At 38.7% G+C, this 24328-nt stretch overlaps 1 protein-coding gene across 3 annotated transcripts in view; it reads left to right on the top strand.

Moving 5' to 3' along the window:
* The window catches only part of MAPRE2 (microtubule associated protein RP/EB family member 2), a 138679-nt gene that overhangs the window by 50839 nt on the left and 63512 nt on the right, over positions 1-24328 (top strand). For 2 of the 3 annotated variants that reach the window (XM_020282377.2, XM_020282380.2), the window contains one exon: positions 20317-20444. The exons of the other annotated variant lie outside the window; for it this stretch is intronic. In XM_020282377.2, coding sequence (XP_020137966.1) covers positions 20324-20444 — 121 coding nt within the window. In that variant the 5' untranslated portion in view covers positions 20317-20323. The remainder of the gene's footprint in view (positions 1-20316; positions 20445-24328) is intronic. 3 annotated transcript variants of the gene reach the window in all.

Below are 24328 nucleotides of genomic sequence, written 5' to 3'. Positions count from 1 at the left end.
GCAGGCAGGGTATTAGCAACTTGGAAATAGGCAGCCACCAAAAGCTTATAAACTGAAAAACAGCATGATGAAAACGAGATGCATACTGGAGTGAATCTTCTGTTTTAAAATGAGATTGAAAGGAAAATGGAGTCCGCCAGTGCTCCTTCCCCTGTGGAGTCCAGAATTACTAGAGAATACTTGATTTGCCATGAGAGAGCATGAGCATGATTCCTACTCCTAATGTGTAGGAATCGGGATAAGGTAGATAGATGTTCTCTGGCTCAGGGCATCTTTCCCTGAGTAGAAGCAATGAGTGCCTCATGGCTCATAGCGGTACTGGTACTTAGTTCCAGTGTGAGTGACAGTCTCACTTTAAGGGGTGGCTAGTGTGGAGAGCTTACACTATTCTGAGCCTCCCAAACTCAGCAGCAGTGTGTCTGGTACTTCACTGTGAAGGATCCTCCCTTGGCATTTAATGCCATAAAATGTACAGATGTGGCTGATGAAACTGCTCAGAATATTCCATACGACTTTGGGGCCAAACCCCTTCACAGTTTAGAAGAATCACCGTGGTGGCAGCCTCTGGAGTGGACTGAGAGTTTTACCCTGGATCCAGTGTTTGTTTACTTCTGAATTTAGTCAGTTTCACTTTAAAGGACAAATTGATTTCCTCCTCTCCCTGGAAAAGTATCTTTTTGAATAGTGAAATTTTAAAAAATATTAATAGTTACATTCTTCCTGACTTCAGGCTGTCTTTCAGCTATCAGCTGTCTCTAACATTAAATTCCATATATCATACTCAGCCAATATCTTAAGCACTATTCCAACAGCCCTTTTTCTTTTACTTCTTCTTTTTCACTCTACACACATCCCATTGGTATCATATAAACCTTGTTTCTTAGCTCATTTTAAAGTTCTGGTTGTTTATCTTAGTGTTTCTGGCCCTCAGTCTTTAGTAGGTTGAGAAAATTCTTTCAAAGTGGAAACCTACAATTTACATAAAAAGTCATGCTACTTTTTTGCCTTATGGTATGAATTAAATTTCTCTTAAATATGTTTTTGTAAAATGTGTTCCCAAAGATGATCCTTTATTTTAATGAAAATATATCATTAGTAAGGTATAGCTTGAATGGAGTTTTATAGGCCACCAAGAAATAATTCATTAGTAGGTTACAAAAAAAAAAAAATCTTGTGTATTTTCAGTATCAAATCTCCCCAGGTGAATTAGGATTTTACTCACTTGAACAAGGTCAGACATTCTTAAAGCATTATTTTGTTTTTCTAAAGAAATAAAAGTTGGTGATAGATGCATGGGATGATTGAATTGATGGCAGCTTTAATAATGGTGTCCTTTAATGCTTATCTAGTTAGGAAAATATGGCAAGGCACAGTCTTTTTGTTATTTCTAGGCCTCTCTTGGTTCTGGCAGGTAAAACGTGCCAAAACAATCTGATTTTGGCTATGACTTTCAGAAGAGAAAAGGACTAGGGCAAGAGATTTGAGAAGGAAGAGTACATGTTATTTATATATATATGAGTGTGTGTGTCTATAAACTTCGGATCTTTTTCCAGCAGGTAGTTTTGATATCAGCATTATACTTGTGTATCCATAAAATTTTATTCAGCAGACCTTGGAGAGATACAAATTTTAATTGTGTGCAGAACTGACTCTGAAGTTTATAGCTAGTGTTTGTTGTTGTGTAACCTGTGGTCCCCAACCCCCCATTACTGCCCCCACTGAGGAGCAGGAGGGGAGGGGTGGGTGGGTGAGCGCCCAAGCCCTGCTCCCCACGAGATCAGCAGAGGGGCCCAGGGAACCCCACTGCAAACTGCGCATTGGAGGGCTCCAGGTTGTACTCCCCAGGTTGTGCTCTCTCTGCTTGAGAAAAGATCCCTGGTGCCAAAAAGGTTGGGGACCACTGGCGTAAGACTAAAGTGGCAGTGCTGTTCATGTGAGGCACACTTTAGATTTCTGTGAATCCCATTTTATTTTTTTCTAGAAGTAGTATTTGTTTTTGTTTTGTTTTGCTTTAAAGACATTAATTCTTTGTTCTTTACTTAGTGTCAGCCTACCCTAGCAAAGCCGTCAGAAGTAATTTGTCGAAAGTGCCAGAAGCATTGACATCTCTGAGAGGTTTTTTTATGTTCATAGTTATACATACTTTGATTACGAACAGTGGTATCCTTCGTTTAAGAGCCCTCCATGATCGTCTGCATGGCTTTCATTTGGTGCAGTGCACATTAGGAGAAAGGGCAGCTACTGAAACAGGCTCCTCTCCTCCCCTCACCCCCATCTACTCCCTTTTTGTCATTATGGAATGCCAAAACGTGTTTTCAGGTTGCTAATGTCATTTTCTAAAATTCCTACTCTTGGGTTTTACACAGTTATTGTAATATTAAAATTTAAGCCCAAATCCATCCTTCAGCAAACTTAATTGAGTTCCTTCTGTGTAGCAGCCTCAAAGCTGGGTCCTTGGAATACAAAGATAAATGAATGCACAGTCACTCCTTGAAGGAGCCTCTAGTGGCCTGGACAGCAGGGCAGAATACCTGGCGGGAGGAATCCAAGAGGGAGATGTGTCCACACCTGACCCCCGAGAGTACGCAGAATGTCTGTTTTGTTTTTTTCTAGAGTGTGGCTGTCATTGGTTCAGATGTCTTCCCGATAGTTGTCTTAATAAAAATAATTTTGTAATTATTGTGCTAATATTTGGTGAGGGCAAAATTGTCACTGCTATAATTTTCAAAAGCTTTCGGAAATGGAGCATGTAAGTAAAACCAGTGTTTGAGTGTCTGTGTGTACCTTGCCATCACCTCTATATGTGTTTTAAGAATATAGCCTGGAGACACAAATTTAAGCATTGTTGAGTGACTTTTGTGGTAGCAAGGTCACTTCTCCCTTAAGAAAGTCACTTGAAGAAAAGTAAAATGCTTCTCTCTTTTGATCCTCCAATTTTTATGATGCTTGTATTGACTATCACTAGGTTTAAAACTGGTGCAGTATACTAACTTTTATGTAAAAAAGTGAGAAAAAAATGAGATCATATAGGCTGGGAGAAACTGAAAGGATATAAACTAATAAAGGTGGAGAATTGGGCAGATTAGTCGCTGCTGTGTACCTCTTCGTGTTTTTTTTAATTGAAACTATAAATGCATTACCTAATCAATCAGTGCTATTGCATTTAGTGCTTTAGTAGCATGGATTTTAAAAAATTAAATGAGTTTGTGTTTTAATGAGTTTTACATTTTGAAATATGTTAGAAGACATCTCAAAATATTCATGGACTTACTGAAGTCACACAGATGATAATTAAAGATTTGCCTAATGCAAGTACCATTCTTATATTAAAACATCGCAAGTCACAGATGAAAAGTACACTTACAGCATCTGCCTCGTTTAGCCCCATGAGGTTTCACACATAGCTATCCGTAGGCCAGATTTTGTTTCATTTTCTCCAGAGCGCATGGGAGCTGCCTGGGTTGTTTTCTGTGATTGTGTCCAGCCTGCTTAGTATGCTCCGTGAATCTCACACTAACTGCAAAATAATACTCTGTGAGGATTATTTTTAAATATCCTCTTTGCATTTTTGGTTTGCTTCTCATTTATTGAGCACCTGCTGTTTGCCAGCTACAGTGCAGGGCCCTAAAACCATGAGGATTGCAGGTAATTGCCATTTTTATCTGACACTGACTGCAGTCCTCTGTCCTCCCCCAACTCAGCTTAACCTCCCACCTTAGGGAAGTGATTGAGCAATATCTGGCCTGCCTGTAACCCCTGCATGTGATAACAGTCAGGAAACAAGCCAGCTATGCTCACCAGGCCGCTCTGCCCTGGTCCCTCTCCCCAGGGAACTCCCAGGGAGACTGACCAATTAAGAAAAAACAAAGAAGAGGAAAGCCTTGAATACATAATCCTCCTATAGGGCCCTGCTCACTGTCAGCAACCATGAAATAAAAAAGCTTATGGCGCTTGCGAGCTGAATATCTCTGCTAGCAAAGGAGGAAGTGGAAGGCAGGGTTGCTAGTGGGTGGGCGGGAGGCGTGTGCAGCGTGGAGGAGGGTGAGGGTTCCTTGGGGTGAAAGTGTCAGCCTCTCTGGTGAGTTCAGATCTACAGGCCCACCCCCAGTCTTTCTCTCTCTCTTTCCGTGGGCAGAGTAACCCTGCCCCTCCAACACTTGATCTCCAAGGGCAGGAGAAAATGCTGAGCGCTGTGTTAGCCCAGGCAGGCATCTGGTGACAGCAGGCTAGGGGACCAGCACGGTTCTCCTAAATCCCTTTGGGAGCCTAGGATGCACAATGATTTGAGAAGCAAAGTTCGGTATTTGGGAGGCTGATTTTTCTCTTTCTGTAATTTCTGTCAGGCAGAGAGCATTGTCATAACACTGACTTTAAGATGTCAGCACGAATAATTGTGCGCCTATTTCTAGCCTGTGTGATAAGTGTGTTGCTGGTATATCAACTCCAGTTCAAAACTTAGTCTAGACTGAAAATAGGGCCCGGGCCATCCAGCGCTTCTTTTCCTACTGCCCATTAGGACCACTGAGGTTGTCAAAGTGCTCAGCCAGAGAGCTGCTTCGAGAAACAGTGGGCAAAGGTTGGCAATAGTGTGAGACTTTTATTTCCTATCCCAGCTCCACCCCTTTCCAAGTGATGACCTGGTGCAAGTTTTTCAGCCTCTCTAAGCCTCAGTTTCCTACTGTGCCTATAGAAATAATGACAGCACCAACTTTACAGGGTTCTTAGGCAGATTAAATGAAACACAAATGTAAAGTACACCAAGTGGTGCCTGGTGCAAAGTGAATGCCTTAAAGAATGTTAGCTAGTACTATTGCTTGTGATTTAAATCTACTGTTTTACCCTATCTTTATAATAATCTGTGATCTTTGTGTCCTAAGTACCTAGTGCAATACCTGGCACATAGCAGATGTTCATTAAAAGTCCAAATTGAATCTGCAAAAAATTCAAACAGATTATACTGTGGTCTTTCTCCCCCTCATCAACTTTATTAAGAATTAGTCTATAGGCAATAAACTATTATAAACCATAGGCATCCAGTTAAAGTGTACAATTGAGTGAGTTTTAACAGAGTATATATCCTGAAGCCATCACCATGGTGGAGATGCAGAACATTTCCATCCTTCTTAAAAGATTCCTTATACCCCTTGCAGTCTATCGATCTGCTTTCTGTAACCACATATTAGATTACCTTTTATCAAAATGGAATTATACAGAATGTACCCTTCAGTGTCTGATTTCTTTGACTCAGCATAATGATTTTGAGAGTCATCCATATTGACTGTCAGCACTTCATTATTCTTTATTGCTGAGTAATATTCCATCATGTGGCTACTATACCATGTTTTGTTTATCCATTCACCAGTTGATGAATGTTTTGGGTTATTGCCAAATTTTTAGCAATTTTGAATAAAGCTTCTGGTGAATATTCATGTACAAATTCTTGTGGGGACATGTTTTCATTTCTGTGGGGTAGATACCTAGAGGTGGAATGATTCAGTCATATGGCTGATGTTTAACTTTTTAAGAAACTGCAAGCAATTATCCAAGATGGTTATACCATTGTACATTCCTACCATCAAAGTATGAGAGTTCCAGTTGTTTTGCATGCTTGGTAACACTTGGCTATTGTCAGTCTTTTAAATTTTGGCCATCTTTATAATATATAGGTAGTATCTCATTGAAATTTTAATTTATATTTTCCTGATGACTAATGATGATTGACTGTCTTTTCATGTGCTTATTGGCCATTTGTACGTCTCTTTTAGTAAAGTGTCTGTTCAAATTTTTTGCCCGTTTAAAAAAGTTAGGCTATGTTATTATTATAAAAGATTAATAAAAATATATTCTGGATACTATACTGTAGTCTTGAATTAGATTTTAATGTGTGTGAATCTTGTATTTTTAATCTGCATATAAACCCCTCAAGAAAAAGCATAGTTTCTTCTACCTGGTCTTTCTCCACAATGCCATTTATAGCAATTAGTAAGTACAGATTAAATGATTCTATTAAGATAGACTGCAAAATAGTAACAATTATTTTAACTCACAAAATCCATTTTGAAAGTTTCATATGAAGGTGTTAAATTTAGGAGCTAGGTTTTCTTTGGGGTCTTGGTAGGTGTGTGATGCTTTGCGAATTCTGTGGAGAAGAACCCTGTAATTATGTAGATACTCTTTTCTTTGTATTCTGTGTCCACTTAACACTAGATCAAACATTCCACTGTTTGGAGGAAAGTGTATGTAGAATGTTTTTTTATTTAAATGCAACAAGGAAAGCATTTGCATGCTTTCCAACTTCTGCTAAGGTTAGTGAAAGTGTTAGCGTCCCTTTCTTTTTTTAATTCCTAAGGTGAACATCCCCCAACTCTACCTCACTCTATTCTCATGCTAATTGAGCAGTTCTGTTGTTGCTGCCAGTTTGGCTCCTGACTTCTCTAAGCCCCAAAGGAGAAATTGTCTCAAATAAAATTTAGAGACTGGGAAACAAAAGTTCACACGTTTACCTGTGAGGATCTGCTGAGGGACCTTGTTATGTTTTGAGAGGCTAAGGATACTTCCAGAACCCATTTGGAAATCTTTCTAACTGAAAGCCTATTTTTTAACGATATATGTTTCAAAATCCAAAGATATAAAATATAAGTTCACTCATGATTTCCCAAATGCCCTAGGCCTACTAGTAGATTTTATTTCATTTGTCATTTATTCATTTTATTGCCAAAACCTTCAGGTCAAATTTAAGGTGAGTTACTGCTGCCATGATGGCAGCCGTCTTTTGCCATCTAGGTTATAGATGGTGATTTTCTGTGTTGTGGTTTGTCCTGAGCAGACCAAAGCCCCTCTCAACACTCAGTTGAGAGTGTTCTTTTTGCTTTAATTGAGGATGTTCCGTGAAAGGAAGCCAAGTACTATTAGACAGGATGTCCTGTGATTCCCTTAGCTTACCATGGCCAAGGACATGACTTTTTTTTTTTTAATTGCTTTATTTCCTATTAACAAGGGAGCCCAGAATGATGATGTCCATTTGGCTTTTAGGCCTCTAACTAGCAAAGAGCTAGGCCTCCTGGCAAGTCACCTGAAGAATTATGCATTGGAGAAATGTCCACATCTTTTTATGTAAGCCAATGATGATTTGATCATTGTTAGTATTTAAGTGACCATCAGTTCTATTGTCTTGACATAATAACCAGAAAAGAGGGGAAATGACCAAAGTAGAAGTTCTTAGAATCAATGAAACAAGTTAAAATAAAATTCTGGAATTTGGCATACTGTGGTATACCTACACAATGAGGTGTAATACAAATATTACACATGAAGAAGATATGAAAGATGTTCACCAGTGTTAGCAGAAATAAGCTGATTATTTCAAAAGTGTGTTATGTATTGCCTTAGGTTCTTAGGGCTTCCATAACAAATTACTACAAACTGGGTGGGTTAAAATGTATCCTGTCATAATTGTGGAGGCCAGAAGTCTAGAACTAAGGTATTAGCGGGGCCACACTCCCTCCATAGGCTCAAGGGAAGAGAAGGCTCCCTCCATTCCTGTCTCCTCCTGCTTCTGTTGGCCCCACCTGTTCTTTGGCTCCCAGCCTCACCACTCCACTCTCTACCTTTGATTATCACACAGCCGCTGCCTTCTTCATCTATGTGTTTCTATGTGACCTTCTTTTAAGGATACCAGTCATTGGATTTAGGGCCAACCCTAATCCAGCATGACCTCATCTTAAGTAATTAAATCTGTAAGGATCATATTTCCAAATAAGGTCACATTCTGAGGTTCTGGGTAGACATGAATTTTGGGTGGCCACTGTTGAACTCTGTGTGTATGAACCCATTTGTGTAAATAAGTGTGTATGTCTGAAACACATGCATACATATATATACCCTGAGTGAGGGTATGATGGGTACTTTACTTTTATTTTTATCGATATTTTCTATAGTAGAAAAATGTACAGTTTTTTTAATATCCTTTTTTAACTCTATTACTTTGGCATCTTATAAAAAATAGTAGAATTTAATTTTTACTCATATCCTACATTGAGTTTGTTGTTTCTTTGCTTCATCAAACTATAATGAGATATTTTAATTTTAACTAAGAATTAATCCTTTGTAGCATATATACACACATATAAATATATGTAATGAGTCTATGTTAAATGTTTATCATGCTTATTATTTATTACAACAATAGCTAAAGCTGAAATACTGTAAAGTAAAATAGATTTTTGAAACATTGAATTAACTAACATTGATAACAGGTCTTTGGTTTAAGTGTGAAAAGCCAAATAAAAAAAATAATAATTATTAGTCAATTGCTGAATTCAAACCTAATTTTTTTTACATGTTTTTAAAGTCTCTAAGTCTAATTAATCCTAAGAACCTAGAAACTAGATATGGTGGCAGGATGGGGAGATACTTTTCCAAATTTACTAATTTCATCTATTCAAATTGACTTAAATACTGGGTAACTTTTAACACATGTATCTACCCTAGAACTAAAGTTCATTCACTTACCCTCCTTATTCAGTAGACATTTTTGCCTGTAGTAACATCTCTAGTTAATTAGTCAAATAATTTATTAGGTCTTGTCCTAAGTAATTTCCCTTCTCTTAATTATCTTTGAATGCTTATGAATCAGTTGTTGTTATTCTGTCTTGAAGTTTCTTAAGTTTAACAAAACATGCTAAATTTCAGTAGTGACCACTCTCCTCACATTTATTAAACTACTACAGTATACTGTATTAAATTTTGTTGTTTGTTCCTGTAAGTCCTTATACCATAGACCTGCAGAGTCTAAAAGAGAGGCTGTAATTCAAGAAGCTTCTATCTTCTGCTCTTTCCCAAACCCAAGGTTCTTACCATGTGTCTGTCCCTCTGTTATTTCTGTATCTTATTCAATTTGAACATGGCACAATTTTTATCCACTTTTTACTCAAATGCTCATTTTTGTACTTCCCTTTGAGAATTGCAATGATACTGCACTTATGCTAAATTTGTAAATTTTGACCTATGACAAGGCAGTAGAGAGAGCCAAGAGATACTGCAAGGTGAGAGAGAGAGAGTGTGTGTGTATGTGTTTATACATGAACTTTTTGTCAGCGGCTGCTTGATACTTCTAATGCCAAAGTCTATCAGTCCTTTCTTCATTCTGCATTCCAGTAAATAAATGGTAGATGTTTATTGATTTTAAAAAATCCTTCATCCATTCCATGTACAGGAATGGTATCTGGTTGCCCAAATAAGAGTACCAGGAACTGGGGAAGGGGAAAGAAGGATAAACTTTGATCCTGGGGTAGACTTGTTAAAAGATATGTGGAATTACATTCTTTGGCTGAAATGAGAGAATCATTTCATTTGAGAAAGGAAGTTTTGGGGACAGTGCCCTAGGGAACTGGTAATGAAATAACGCTTCTAGTTTTGATACTATTTCCCCACTGCCCCACCAACTTGGCTGAACATCACTGATCTTAGCTAAGCTATATAGCAATGACCAAAATTTCCATTTGCTCTTCCTCGTAAAGTGCAGGAGAGAACCATCTCGTAATTCTCAGGCTGTTCTCTGTGGTTGGGGAGTAGGTTTGATGTAGAAGCTGATCAGTACCTTGCCAACTGAAAGTAAGGGTTAAGTTTAATGTGCTATTTCCCAAATTGAAATTTTCCATTTTGATTCTGTGTCAGAGTCTACTATGGAAAGAATTAAGAAGAGTAGATGGGCATGAATAGGACTGGGGGTATATGGATGTATATTACCTATTTTGAAGTCAGTTTCACTGGGATATATTTTAATGCTAGCCTGCACTTTCCTCATCTTGTTAATAGGCATAATTTTATTGGTACTTCATTTTCCATTTCCATTTCAAAATGTTCTCATGAGTTTAAAAATGGATTTTACCATAATGTAAATACAGACCTTTGGATAAGCACCAACCTCTAAGAGTGAGATACCAAGAGATTTGTTTATTTTTTCTAAAGAAATAAATTTTCCTGAACATAGTCAAGATACCAATCTGAACTCTTTTATTAGCTTTGAAAAAAATTATAAGCCGTAATGTACAAGGTCTCTGTCCATTTTGACTAATGTGCCACAAAAAGCAAATTGAGAGTCTTGAACCCAAAATATATAGTAACTGGAAATGTAAAATGTGGCGATTCCTAAAATATTAGCAGGGCTTATATGTTGCAGCTGGCAGGTTTGCCAGCCAAAAATCGTTCCCAGTAAGAAACCGAGTAACCAGCCATCCAGATCTCTATGTGTCAGGCTCTTCTTCAGGGAAACTTAAGTTTAAAAAAATCATCTTGGTTAAAGGAAAAATGTAAAATGAGGCCTTGGTGGAATTAAAAAAGGAAAAATGGCTTAATTAAAGACCACCGTTGTGTCCTCATTTGGGGTTCTTTTTTCTTTCCACTTACTCTCATGACAGCACAGGAAGGGACTTAACTGAGAGCCAGAATCCTAGAGTCAGTCCTAGGTCCAAATCCCTACTCTGCCACTTAATTATTGTGACTGGGCAAGTCACTAAACCTCTCTGAGTCCACATAAAGGCATAAAAGGAGCACCTATCACATGGCGTTGCTGTGAAGACTAAATGAGAAAATACATGTAAACTACCTCTTCTTATACTGGGCACGTAGAAGGTTTTCAATAAATGCTAGTTATTATACTGTATCATCTAGTCCCTCTGCTTTACCAGTGACAAAAAGGAGATTCTGAAGAGTTGAGACACAGGTGCCCAAGTTTATCCCAACCGGTTGATGGTAGCTCTGGAATTAGAGGCTGGTGCCCCTGACTCTTAGTCAGAGAGCTTTTCATATCTGCATTCTAGACATGAACAATGGCACATTTCTCTACTCACTTTTTTTTTTTAGACATAGGAGACAGATCCTTTAATTCACTCAACCCTAATTTATCCCTTCTAGTGTCTCCCATAGCACTAGGGGCACATATGAACAGTTTTCCTACGTGGTATGATTTTGGGCACTTGTGACTTTCCTGTCCCCATAAAACTCACACATATGCATTCATTCAGCATTTATTTATTGTGCATCCACTGTGTGGCAGCCACAAGGCACACAACTGCAAACAAAACACATCCTAAAAAGTATCTGCCTTCATAGAGCTTACATCCATCCTGGCAGGAGGAGGTGAGCCGACAGTTGGCCAACAGGATAATTACAGGTGGAGTTAGTGCCGCAAGGAGAGAGCAGGGTGATGCGGGCGTAACTGGAGGCAGCCGCTGCAGAGGTGGACAGGGAGGGCTTTCTGAGGAGCTGACATTTGAGCCGAACCTGAAGCATGCGATGTGGCCAGCAGTGCCAAGTGCTAGAAACAGGCTTCTCTCCCTTTGCATAAGGCCTTGAGAGCCCCGCTTATCTCTAAGGATTAACCTTGAAGCTGTCATCCATCATTTGTTCCTTAAACTGCAAAGGCTTAGAGGAGGCAGACGTGAAAGACGCTGAGGCCCCCAGGGAGAACTAGCACCACTGAGTGCACAACAAAGCTCAGAAGCAGGAGGCGGGGGACACGCCCAACAAAATGTGTCCCCCACAGGACTTTGCCTAGTGACAGCATGTTCATTTTGATTGCCATACACTTTTGGGCTATATCGTAAGCACCTAATTCTGTGCAGTGGGTTAACAGGTGACCACCCACGGTGGTACCAGCAGCACCCCCATCCCCTGAAAGGTTGACCCGGGGCCATACTGGGTGGAGGCGGCTTGGTCATGACTGAAAATGACTTGGGATCATGGGAGAGAGCTAAGGTCAGGGTGAGAGGGAATGAGGCCAAGTAGGGCTGGGAAAGTCAACAGAAGGCATATGGTTAAGCAGGAGAGATGTGCTGGGAGCCAAGTGGGCGGGTGGGGTGCTGAGCAGAAGTTGGTGCCCTGAGGAGACCAGCCAAGCCCTGTGGCATGGGAACGCACTCTGGGTCATTAGAATTATTTTCAGAGCATGGATGAAGCCACCCACTGCTAGAAACAGATGGACATTTAGGCAAATGTAATCAGCTGCATTTCTGACCATATGAAGAAACGTATGCCCCTGAGGTTTATGGCCTCAGCATTTTCCTCTGGTTGGATACACTTAAGTTTCATTCATATCCATGTACGTTAGAAATGCCTCAGAGACCTTTTTCAGAATTCCAGAATTTCTTCATTCCTTGGATAACAGCCAAGTTTCCAATTCATGTCCTGGGCTGTAGCTATTGACTTGTCAATTGAGTTTAAAAATCAAAACAAAAACAAAATTGTACATATATATGCTGGTTTGAAAGTTTCAGCTTATTTATCTATTTTTTTTCATTTAGGTATTATGGTAGGTAGCCAAACTAAGAACTATATGCAAGGAGCCACCTAGTGAACAGAACTTAATGAGGTTAATGCAGATAATATGAGGCTGTTAAAAATAGGGGTCAATTTTCAAGGCAACTTCTGGAATCTCCTCTTGCAGGCAGTTGGAGAAATTTGTGCATTTTAGTCACATTCTATTTTTAAAAAATAGTACTTAGCATACTTTGTGATACGGCAAGGAAAGGCTCAATCTGTCTGTTTTAAAAAGTAATAGTTCATGGTAAAAAGAAGTTTTACCTTTTTGCAGGAAGTTGGAGAAATTTGTGCATTTTACTCATATTCTATATTTTAAAAATGGTACTTAGCATACTTTGTGGTGTGGCAAGAAAGAGCTTAATCTGTCTGCTTTAAAAAAGTAATAGTTAATGGTAAAAGGGATAGACACTCAGAAAGAGTATTAATTTTCTGTTCATTCTCTCCTGGAGGTGCCACTTATTAGCTGGAGTTAGGAGTTCTGATTGTCAGACTAAATGGAACTTTGTACCCACATTAAAAGCATTATCATTAAGCAATGACTGACAACAAAGAGCACATTAATATTGGAATGGTAGGCAGCAGTGTAGAAAAGCCTGGAATAAAAAGCAGGCGACTCAGCCCTCTGATAAAACTTGGGTTTATCTAATGTTTCTCTAAGCAGCTTAGTATTAAAGTTCCTTACATTGGTTTTCTTCCCTAGTTCTAAGCTGTGAATGCCTAATTTTGAGGAAAAAAGTAGTATGGTGTTAATGTCTATGTTCTAGTAAGATATGTATGTATGCTGTCATTGTGGGCAGCGTCTCCATGTTTCTGGGTCATCCTTGTGTGAAGCTGGTACTTAGACCCCTGCTACCCTGAGAGGCCCCACGTGGGGAGGGTCGGTGCCTGGAGGGGTTGGTCTTGCATGGTCCGTCTAATCCCGTCACAGAGTCCTAGAGCCCTGTGCTAAACTAAACCAGATGCACGGCTGCCCAGAGCAGCTTTTGTGTGTTATTACCTGGAGATAATAAATGACCTCTTAAATTCCCATCCCAGCCCCGAATCCATGCATGCAGCGATTGGTCCACAAGTTCAACGAAACAAGCTTTTTTACCCAAATTTTAAAGTGGAACACAGTCATTTCTGTACTGTCTCTCTAGGGAGATTTCATCTTATGGAGGTTTGTCTTTCAAAGAATCCCCTCTTTGGTTCCCTCTCTCCTCCATCCTGATCTCCCACCTTAAACAAATACTTTCCCCCTGCCCCACATTTCAGGTCACAAGTAAAGAGAAAGTGATGAATCGAGAATGATCCAGCGGTAGTCTTTCCCTTGGTGAAATGTTTAAATCCTACCCCTGGAGGCATTGAGTCTAGAGAATGAATTATGCGCAGATGAAAAGCAGGGAAGTTTCTGGTTCAGGGGACACATTTACTCCGCCACTCCCTATGGAAGCCCAGTTCATTATTAGGGCCGGCCATGGGAGATTTAACATCAGCCTTTTGTTAGGAGGGAGCCTTGGAAGGAGACACGCAGGCAGAAGCTGTCTGTTGTTACGAGGCTTTTCCTCGGAAAAGGAGGACGACATTCACACATTTGCGTGAAGGTCTGCGGGCTGGGACTGAATCTTCGTCCCCCCTCAGGTGGATAACACGTATGCTAATGCAGAAGTGGTCTTTGACAACAGCTTTTGAGGTGTCTGCCTTTTGCTCAGTACTTAATCTGTGAGTATCAATGTACTTTTTTTCTTCTAAACATTTACAGGTTATTTTAGAAAGCCGCTGCTTATAACAGAAGAAAGTGTTCATTATTATATCAAGGATTGGTAAATCTCTTTTTAAACTCTTATAATATTTATGGATACTTAGAAGTGTTTACAAAATGGCTATGTGTGTTAGAATATCTCAAAATATTCTTTCTTTCTGAGTAAAAATCTGCGTTTCCAAGTGCATTTGAAATAGCGAGCCCCGCTTCACCTGGTATTCAAGAACAGGCTGATTTTGACAGTCCTAAAACCTTTAACCAAAGAACACTCTGTGAGGCGGGAATTAATAGTGTGGCCTTGATCTGAAACGAGTGTAAGTCCAGCGGTTGGTCAAGAAAGGAGTTTTTAGGGATCCCAGGTTCTTCACTTGCCTTGGCGTGTATAGAGACACTTTTGAAAGGAGCTCTGTCTAACACCTGGTCAGTTGGACATGGCTTCCAGTCAGGCACTGATATTTCTAAACATTACTTAAGAAACCGCTTGGGTTATAAGGCCTTCAGAAATCATTCTGTGCCCAGCCAAGCTCAAAGAAATAAGTTTCTCAAGTGAAAGAAAAATACAGTTTTTCTTTGTATCTCTTTTCCAGTCTGCTCTTTGTTTCATTCATGTGAAACTGGGTGAAGAGTACACTATATGTATTTATTCTAAACTGTTGGTGGTGGATTACTTCTCCCAGTGATGGAGGAATATGTTGAAAACAGAGATTGTTATGAGAGAGAAGAAAGACAGTCACAAATATGGGTATAGTTGTCAGTGCAAAGTGTGTGAACACAGTATATTGGCATGAGATGGGTTGAATTTTCAGAACATTCGATATTGAACATGAAGTTTCTAATTGAATATGGATGTCTTTAGGGAGTGGCATCAATAAAGAACCTTTAAAAGATCCAAAAGGTCTTTTAAAAATTTAGCTTCAAAGTGGGTTTGGGGTAAATTTAAGTCAAATGGGGGCCTCCTTACAGAGCAACAGACAGTAGCCAACCCCTTATGGAGGGCTATTTTGCAGATAACCATGTCTAAACTCAGGAAGCTTCATGAACTCAGACTTTAGTTTAAAAAAAAAAAAAATCGAAGGCAAAATAAGTTTCACTGAGCAAACAAATACCCACTGTTTTGTCCTCCAAAAGGAGTGATCAGTGAAAGTGTAAAGAGAGAAAATGAGGAAAGGTAGCTCCCTGCCCTGAAGCATGACTGTGGTAGTCTGTTTGTAAGGGGTGGGGTGGGATGGGGCCAGGAAGAGAGACAAAATCACTGACATAAGGAATAATTTCAATTAACACATAATGCTAGTAGCTATGATGTCTTACGTATTTGTCTAATTTTGAAGAGCCACCCTGTCTGTAATAATTGCCAAATTTTTTCTTGGAAAGAACTGTAGAATATTTTGCAATGGGGTTTTGGGCCCAGGACTGGTATAGGTGGTAGGTTCATATTTTGGTTTACACAGTTTGGGGCTTGCCAGGCCTTTATCCAGGGCTTTGCTTAGTAGGGTAACTCAAGTCTCACAAAAAATTCCATTTGTTTTAGTAAGCAGAAATGCAGTGTCCAATTTGTATGGCTCAATAACTGCTGGGAAGCATAAACTTGCTATACCTCTCTGCCCAGTGCCACCACCAAAGATGAATAAAGGATGAAACTGAGCAAAATCAATATGTTGGTCCTCAGCCTGAGGCTGTCCTTTTTCTGAAGTCATATGTATGGTCACTATCCACAGACAAGCCCAAATTGTGACTTTGCCTGCTGGAGATCTGAGGGACTTTTGCTTTTCTGGGTGTTTTTCATTTTCCTGCTTGCAGAAAAAAATAGAAACAACTACATACTGCCACCTTCCCAGAAAGACCTTTCAACATTCATGTACTCAGTGTATAAATACATTGTGATTCTTAGTTTATTTTCAAGTAGGAGCAATGAATGCAAATTCATTTTAAAGTAAAATTTTAAATACAATATTAAAATATGGTGCCCCAGGGACTGTAATGCTAGGAAAGCTCCCTTCCCTGTCTGTGCTGTCGCACGTACCAGGTATTAAACACTTGGTGATCTGGTTAAGATGCTGATCAAAAGCCACAAGGCAGGGGATAGTGCTTTGACTTTGTTCTTTGCAAGGATGACACGGAGAGAAATGCTTATGTCCCAGAGGCCACATGGCAGATCATCTAAGAATAAACTGTCGTTTCCACGTAGAAGACGTGCTGATCTAAGTGTGAGAATAAACCTTGCACGGTGCATTGCTCCTTATTCCGTAGCATTCAGTATGACCTTACCTTTCATAGCCATTTGTTTTTGTTGATTGAGTCTTTGGAAGTTACTCAGTGAATTAAAAAATTGTACTTTGAATTGTTGTAATTCCTACCTTCAGTGGGATGTTCACATATCTGGCAGTATTCTCAAGGACCAGAAATCTAGGCTGGGGGTTTGTGTCCACATTTGTAAGGGAAGAATTATTAATAACTCTTACCCTGCTTTCCTCACGGGATTCTTTCAAGACTCAGTGGACTCACTGTAACTCTATAAAGTGATATAAAAATTCCTTGTGTTGTCTATACAGCGCTTCTGCAGACTAGGCAGGGACGGGTACTTTTTTTTTTTTTACCTTTGTACTGTCATGTAAACTGAGACTCAGGAAATTATAATGAAATCTTAGGATTTAGGATATGTCCCCAGAAGGACTAGGACTATTTAATACTCTCTCAGCAGACCCTGATCATTTAAGTTTGGCTGTATTTAAAGTGCACCTGTAGAAAAAGTGGGAGCTGAAGGAGTTTGAAAGAGAAAAGGGTGGAAGGCGGTGAAGGAACAGAATTCTTTTTCCACCTTGGCTGCCGCCTGACTTACTTGAGTGTTAGAAGGGCAGTTCCCATTCTGTGGAGGAGGAGGCCAGACCCCGAGCTCTCAGGCCTGAAACCAGAAGGGCTGGATGTTTGGGTGGGGGCTGACAAAGGGAGGGAAAGACAGCTACAGAGTCATATGAATTTACAAGTACCTTGCTGAAATTTATAAAAGAAGTTAGATTATAAGAATATTTTAATCAGCATGGATGGTAAATAGAAAGTAAATACATTGATTTCATTGCTATTAAATTAAAGTAAGTATTGAAGTCTATTTATTTAATGTGTTGTTATTGTTTTATTTTAGGAAAAGAAAAAAACAATTCTAACCGTTATTGGTTCACCCTTACTCTTGGTCTGTCCTCTAACCTATTTTCCTGCAAGTCCCTTAGCACATGGTTGCTGCCACCACGGGGTTTCTGGGGACTACGGCTGTGTTGGTTAGAGAGGGGATGTGGGAGAGATTTGAGTGGTTAGCCTACTAAAATTTCTAGAAGAGTTTTTCTAAAGCGCAGATTCAGTGCTATTTTCCTACTTTACCTGGTCATCTTAATAAGCTCCTTGAAGTCAGGTAATGCCTTTACTTACTTGCCTGTGTGTGCTAAGGATATGTTTAGATTATGAAAAGACAATTGTTGTCCTTAGGTGAATGATAGCAGTAAAGACCTGGAGGAAGGTGTATTTCATTGACAAACTGCCGCATATGACTCACTTCCTTGTTCTTATGGATTTTTAAAAAGCTATCATGTCTCTTTTCTTGTATATTTCTTTCTCTTATGTAATCCCAGAACGTTTTTACTCACTTGTATATGAATGGTTTTTCTAAAACACAGATCTGTTTGTGTCTTCCCTGCTTTGTGTTTAGTTTTGCTTTTAAATCACCTAGAGCAAAAATTCCATCTCAGGCCGGGCGCGGTGGCTCACGCCTGTAATCCTAGCTCTTGGGAGGCCGAGGCGGGCGGATTGCTCAAGGTCAGGAGTTCGAAACCAGCCTGAGCAAGAGCGAGACCCCGTCTCTACTATAAATAGAAAGAAATTAATTGGCCAACTGATATATATATAAAAAATTAGCCGGGCATGGTGGCGCATGCCTGTAGTCCCAGCTACTCGGGAGGCTGAGGCAGAAGGATTGCTTGAGCCCAGGAGTTTGAGGTTGCTGTGAGCTAGGCTGACGCCACGGCACTCACTCTAGCCTGGACAACAAAGTGAGACTCTGTCTCAAAAAAAAAAAAAAAAAAAAAAATTCCATCTCAGCCTGGTTTGGTGCCATCTAGCATAACACTGGGCCTCAGCACCTCATTCTCCATCAGTATATTGCCTGGTAATGCAAAAGTATTCCGTTACTGCCTGAAGAAGAAACCACTGAAAAAGTACATCAATTGCCAAAAGTGGTGCCAGTATATGAAAATTACATCAGACAGTCTAAAGTATTTTAAATTTTGAATTATTTATTCTTATTAAGATTTTTATGTAATTTACAAAAGTGATTTTAAAAAAGACTGGATTTTAAAAGCCAATATTTTTGTTTTGTAAATGATAGACTAAAGAAAATGATGGAAGTTATTAATCAAAAATAAAAAGCCTTTAATAATGGTGTAGAAAGCAGTAATTATGGTCACATTATCTGAGATTCCAATGTCACGAGAGCTGTCAGATCTTCAGGAGAAGATAATTTAGAGATAAGGAGCTTCTGGGGATGGATGGATGATATTTATTTATTTTTATATTTATTTATAAATAAACTTTTCACCCAGCACTTTGAAATAGAAAGCAGATTTTTATTACTTTAATAAGACTAAGTCAGAACTCTAAGCACAACTGCTTTATAAATACATGAATTTTTGTGTAAAACCTATAAACTATAGATTTTGTTATCATATCTAGTCATGCTTGAAATTATTACTTCTATATCTCTGAATACCATTTGGCATTAAAGGAATCAGGAGGCCTTGGAGAAGTGACTGGTTTTACATTTGAGGCAGGAAGATGTACAATTTGAGCCTGGAACATCTGGACCTGAGGGTACCTCAGAGGGAAATTTCTTTTTGTAGAATTATCCCAGCTAGTAAATCAAGAATGAATAATAGAATGTCACTTTGAAGTTTCTGATGAATCATTGGATCTAGGCAGATATCATCAATGGCTGGCAATATCACAAAAGGAGTCAGGCAGACATTATGTGCCTCCTGATGGAAGTTCAAGCACGGCATGAAGTAGTCTTGCCACAGCCCTCTGCCACATTAGAACCTGAATCAGATCAAGCCTCTTCCAGATGAAATTACCAGTTTATAGAAATACAAAGGAAGGAAGAACATGTTAAACCACACCAATAGATGCAAAAAGAAAAATCCAGATTATGGAAACTACCAGATACCCCAGTTTCTTCAATAATTAAAAAAAAATTACAAGGAAAGACTAGAAATGGAGGAGAAACCTATAAGAAATTTAAAGAACATATCAAAGAATCACAATATATGAACCTTATTGGAATCCAGATTCAAACAAACTGAAAATAGAATTATAAGCCATTTAAATGCATATTTGATATTAAGTAATTATTTTCATTTTTAGGTATGATGATAGTTTTGTGCTTTGGTGTTTTGTTTTTAATGTCCTGATTTTTCAGAGACACACAAAGAAACATAGGTAAAATGATTTGATGCTTGTCACTTATGACAAAATAATCTGATTTAGGAATCAGGTGTAAAGTTGGCAAAGGGGGAGTTGATGGGAGTATAAGTGAAATAGTATTTGTCAAATTATTGATAATTTTTGAAGCCAGGGAGTAAACCCAACTGGTTTGTTATTCCATTCTCTCTCCTTTTGCATGTATTTGAAAATTGCCAAAATAAAGTTTAATATATATCTATAATATATACATAGTCTACAAAATAGGTAAAATGGCAAAGTTTCATCCAGGTTTAAATGTTAAAAAGAATCCTTTATTGCTGCACACCTACAAGAATGGCCAAACTCTAAAACACTGACATTTGCAAGTACTCATAATGAAAGTACTATGAAATGATGCATAAAAATAAAAGACTACTTTGGTGTACCCTGTTATAGACCTCATAACTGTTTAATATCACAGAGACTTATCATCAAAAGCGAGACTCTAAATTGTGTCATAAATTAGGAATCTCAGAACCTGAGGAACCTTTGCATCTGGTTGGGGAGATATAAAATGGTACTACATGAAAAATGTATGAAATTTAATAATAATTTTAATATTAATATTTCAATAATATTAAGGCAAATATGTAGAATAGAGAAAGAGAAAAAGAAGCCAAAGAGCTTAGCCAAAGCAGGACTATTACATCCTCCAAATCTCTGCCAGGGATCCTGATCTTAAATGTCTTTTAAGTTTCTGAGTTAATTTTTTCCTTGTAGATAAATAAACTTGTTTATGTTTTTTTTTTTCCTAGTTGGGGAATGGCAGTCAACGTGTATTCTACCTCGATAACCCAAGAGACTATGAGCAGACATGACATCATTGCATGGGTTAATGACATAGTATCTTTAAACTACACAAAAGTGGAGCAGCTTTGTTCAGGTAAGAGATTATCTTTTAAGTGGTTGCCTAAATGTTTACTGTCTGTCATGTGGAATGGGATTTCAGGAAATACAGATGATATATTTTGAATAGGAAAAAATATAAACCCTATTGATATATAATTAAAGGGGAAAAACTCAGATATAACTAAAGAACATGTCTGGGGGACATTTATAAGCCTCCAAGATCATAGAGCCATCCTGATGCATGTTCTGAACCGTCTCTTGGTCCCTTGCTGGAGCTTTGAAATGCCTTCTTACTGTCTCCTAGCCTCTTTTCTGTCATCCTCTGCCACCACACTTACCTCCTGAAAACACAGATTGGATCTTGCAACACTCTCTTTAAAAACCTGAGGTTCCCCATGGTCCTTCCTGCAGGAGAAACTTCACGGGACTGATGAGGTCCTTTCTGTTCTGCCTGCCACCCGTCTTCTCACTTCCATCCTTCACAGCTCTCTCCCTTATGCCTCAGCCCCACAAAATACTCTTTGTTCCCTAAACACTCCTTCCCCTTTGCATCCCCTAGCTTTTCTCATGCTTCCTTTGCTAAGAAGGTTTTCCCCCTTGTTTCTGTTGGTGGGAAAATCCTATTCACACTTTTAAAATCCGGCTCACCTGCCATCCCTGCTGTGAAGCATTCCCCAGCCTCCTGGGCTCTGGGGTGTTCCTGAAACACTGTGCCCATCCCTCCAGGATGACACCTGCCACACTGTCTTATAATGGCTAAGTCTCACTGTCCCTAAAGGAACCCAGAGTCCTTGAGAACAGGACTACATTTTATCCTTTGTTGATGCCTATGGTTGCCCATACCTGGGAGAAAGTAGGTCTGCAAGAAATGCATATTGAGTTACACTTGTTTAAAAAGTAAAAAGATTTGACTTCAATGATAAAGTAAGGGCATGTTGTAAGATCATCTGCTGGTAAAGTCATTCATTCTTTGATTCAAGTATTTATCAAATAAATAAATAGTTCTCCTTTGGAAACAGGGATTGTTTTCTTCTTATAAACTAATAGATAGGAGATTTTCCTTTTGCCTCTGGCTCTAACATGAAAATGGTATTAGAAAATAGAAAATATTACTGAAATGTATTTGTGTGAAATTCCCATGAGCCAGAAGAGATATGAAGGAGTTATCAGTTTTAGCTGATGCAGTGGCATTGGACATTCTGCTGTCTTTCCCAGTAGGTCATGTGTGTAAAAAAAGATTTCATGCAGTGCATTCAGAATGTGGGAAGCCACCTGTAGTCACTCTCAGATCATGTCTGATTTTAGCACTGGTGGGTACCAGTTTAGGTATTCCCCCTTTGCCAGGTCTGGATTTTATCAGAACACCCTAGAAGACTAACTTTTAATGCTATTGACATCTCTTCCCCCATGATCATTTTTCCCATAAGGAAGACAATGAGGTTGGCTAGAACCTAGGCATTGCCTCACCTACCTCTCTGTGCCTATACCTCAAACATGAAGTCCTGTGATTTGTGAGGGCAGTAGTGGGTGCTAACTAATCAGTTCTTTGCTCTTCAATACGAGCTAGAAAAAAACTGACTTAGGCTACAATGATGATGTACCAGGTATATATATTGCTGGTTACTAAAAGGATTCTAAAAGTTACTTTCTGAAAAAGAATTCCCACTATATCTTACTCTACTTCAGATCTCCACTCACTCAAATATTATTGTGTTGTTCTTGCTGTGCATTCTGGAGCTCTCTAATATTCTATTTTTAATTTGCTGCAAAAAACCAAAAACAGAGTTTCTCTGTTATTAACAGTCCCTTTGTTAATAGCACATACAACTTTGTGTTGTGGTTGTTTGTGAAATTGTCTGTTTCTCCTCAGGGCCTGACTCAGTGTTCCCTGAGAAACGCTCATACTGGGGGTGGATAAACAGCACTTTGCGACTGCTAAGCAGCAAAGACAAAAATGTGTATCTTACCCACAAAGTGGGTGCATGTACGTGTGGATAAGGGGAATGGGTTGCTTATCAAGAAAAAGTAACACAGAAAGGAAGGGGATAAGGAAAAGGGAAGGGTGGTAGAGAAAATTCCCAGTCATGAGTCTTAAATGTTCAGGGAACCCATGAGGAGCTTCCCGTGCAATATACTTGGACAGTTTTTGGTAGGGGCAAATGGAACAAGAGCAAATTAGACTATTTTTAGATACAGTAGTAGATATTTATGAGCAATATCCATAATCTTTGCAGAACTTTAAAATTTCTCCAAAGGCAAATTCAACAAAATTTTAAGCAGCATTTGTGAAGGATGCTTATGCAGTTATCTTAAAGCATTGGTATACATTTACAGCCATTTGTAGCTGCATTGCTACCAAGTGTGGCTTGATAAAAACCTGCAGAGGCAATTTTGATCACTGTTAAACAGGTGAAATTTCCATTAGGGTAACTTGCTGGCTACCAAAGGTTATGAGGTTGATGGTTCAGAAGAAGAAAGCAGATTTAAACATGTTTCTGCTCTGAAACATGTTTCTTGCTGAAAAAAAAAAAAAAAAAGTTAATCTCCATAGTAGAGAGATGGGTCTTTTATATTAGGGAGTAGTTTTCTCAAGGTACAAACCATGGCCCATATGCAGATTATATCCCCTGGGGAGCTGCTGAGAAAGCAGGTACTTGGGATCTTTGACCTTCTAAATCAGGACCTCTGGGTGCAAAGCCTGAAAATATGCATTTAAGAAGCACTCCAAGTACTTTTGTGCAGCAGGCCAGAGCTTGCAGTACCTTTTTGAGAAACCCCAAACCACTAAAAGTGAAGTTAAATTATCCAGAACTAATCTGCAACTTTCCTTATTTGTAATTTAGTCTGTGCCTTTTGTCCTCAGCAATGACATTTAACAGGAGGAAGCTATCTTTCTATTTATTTATTTATGAATTTATTTATTTATACCCTTCATTGTTCTAGAAGACATTTAAGACAGCCAGGACACTATTATTAGGATAAGAACAAAACCAAATATTGTTGACCCAAGTGATTTATGCTATTCATGCTTATGAGTAGTCAAATTTCTTGGGTAATATTTTTTTCTTCGTTTAATTCCTTTTAATTTACCGCGTGGGATTTTATTTTAGTGGTGTGCTCTGGAGAAACATAAACAAAATACCTTCACATATTTAAACTATTTTTTCTTATTTAACAACATTATTTCTTACTCTCTTGCTTACAAATTTATGCTCCAATCCTGGTGGTTCCCATTTTGCATTTATTTTCCTATCACATTATTTTTTATTTCTTTTTTTTTTTAATTTCCAGCTAGGAGATCTCCCTCCAGCTCAGTATTAAAACTGACATCACCTTTTCTTTAGCTCACAAAGGGCTGAAATACTACCTCACACTGGTGTTGCATTTGCTTCAGAATTTTCTGCCTTTCCCATGTAAGCATTCTTAAAAGCTCTTTAAAGGAAAGATGGTATGAAAAGGTAGAACACTTGGATATAACATTGTAGTAAGTTGCAAATAATAAAAAATGACTCACTTTTGTCTCCTGTTATTTTATCCCAGGGATGTAACCTTATGAAAATTTTCTTTGAACATTAAATCTGGGTCATGTAATTATATGCGTATTTGGTTTGCATTTATTTCTTGTGAAAAGCAACCTTTAAATTTCAAGTTAAAAAGTGGGCTATGTAAATGGAGAGCATGTCATCAATGCTATGAATACTGCTTATAAGAGCATGAAAATATGATATTGTTCACCTAAATCTGTTTTGAAATGAGTAATAGTGATGAATTTCATGTGGTGGAATGGGGGCGAGGGGTGCATTGAACCACTTGTAACATCAGATTAGTTTAGCTTAGAAATAGTTTGTATTTTTTTTGTTGTTCAATTGCTTTATAAAAAGTTATAGGACTTTTAGGAGGGTAGGGGATGTATTGTTT

This window comes from Microcebus murinus, chromosome 17, assembly GCF_040939455.1.
Source record: "Microcebus murinus isolate Inina chromosome 17, M.murinus_Inina_mat1.0, whole genome shotgun sequence".
NCBI lineage: Eukaryota > Metazoa > Chordata > Mammalia > Primates > Cheirogaleidae > Microcebus > Microcebus murinus.
The sequence above is the reverse complement of the archived record's forward strand: the minus strand, read 5'-3'. Positions and strand labels throughout refer to the sequence as shown.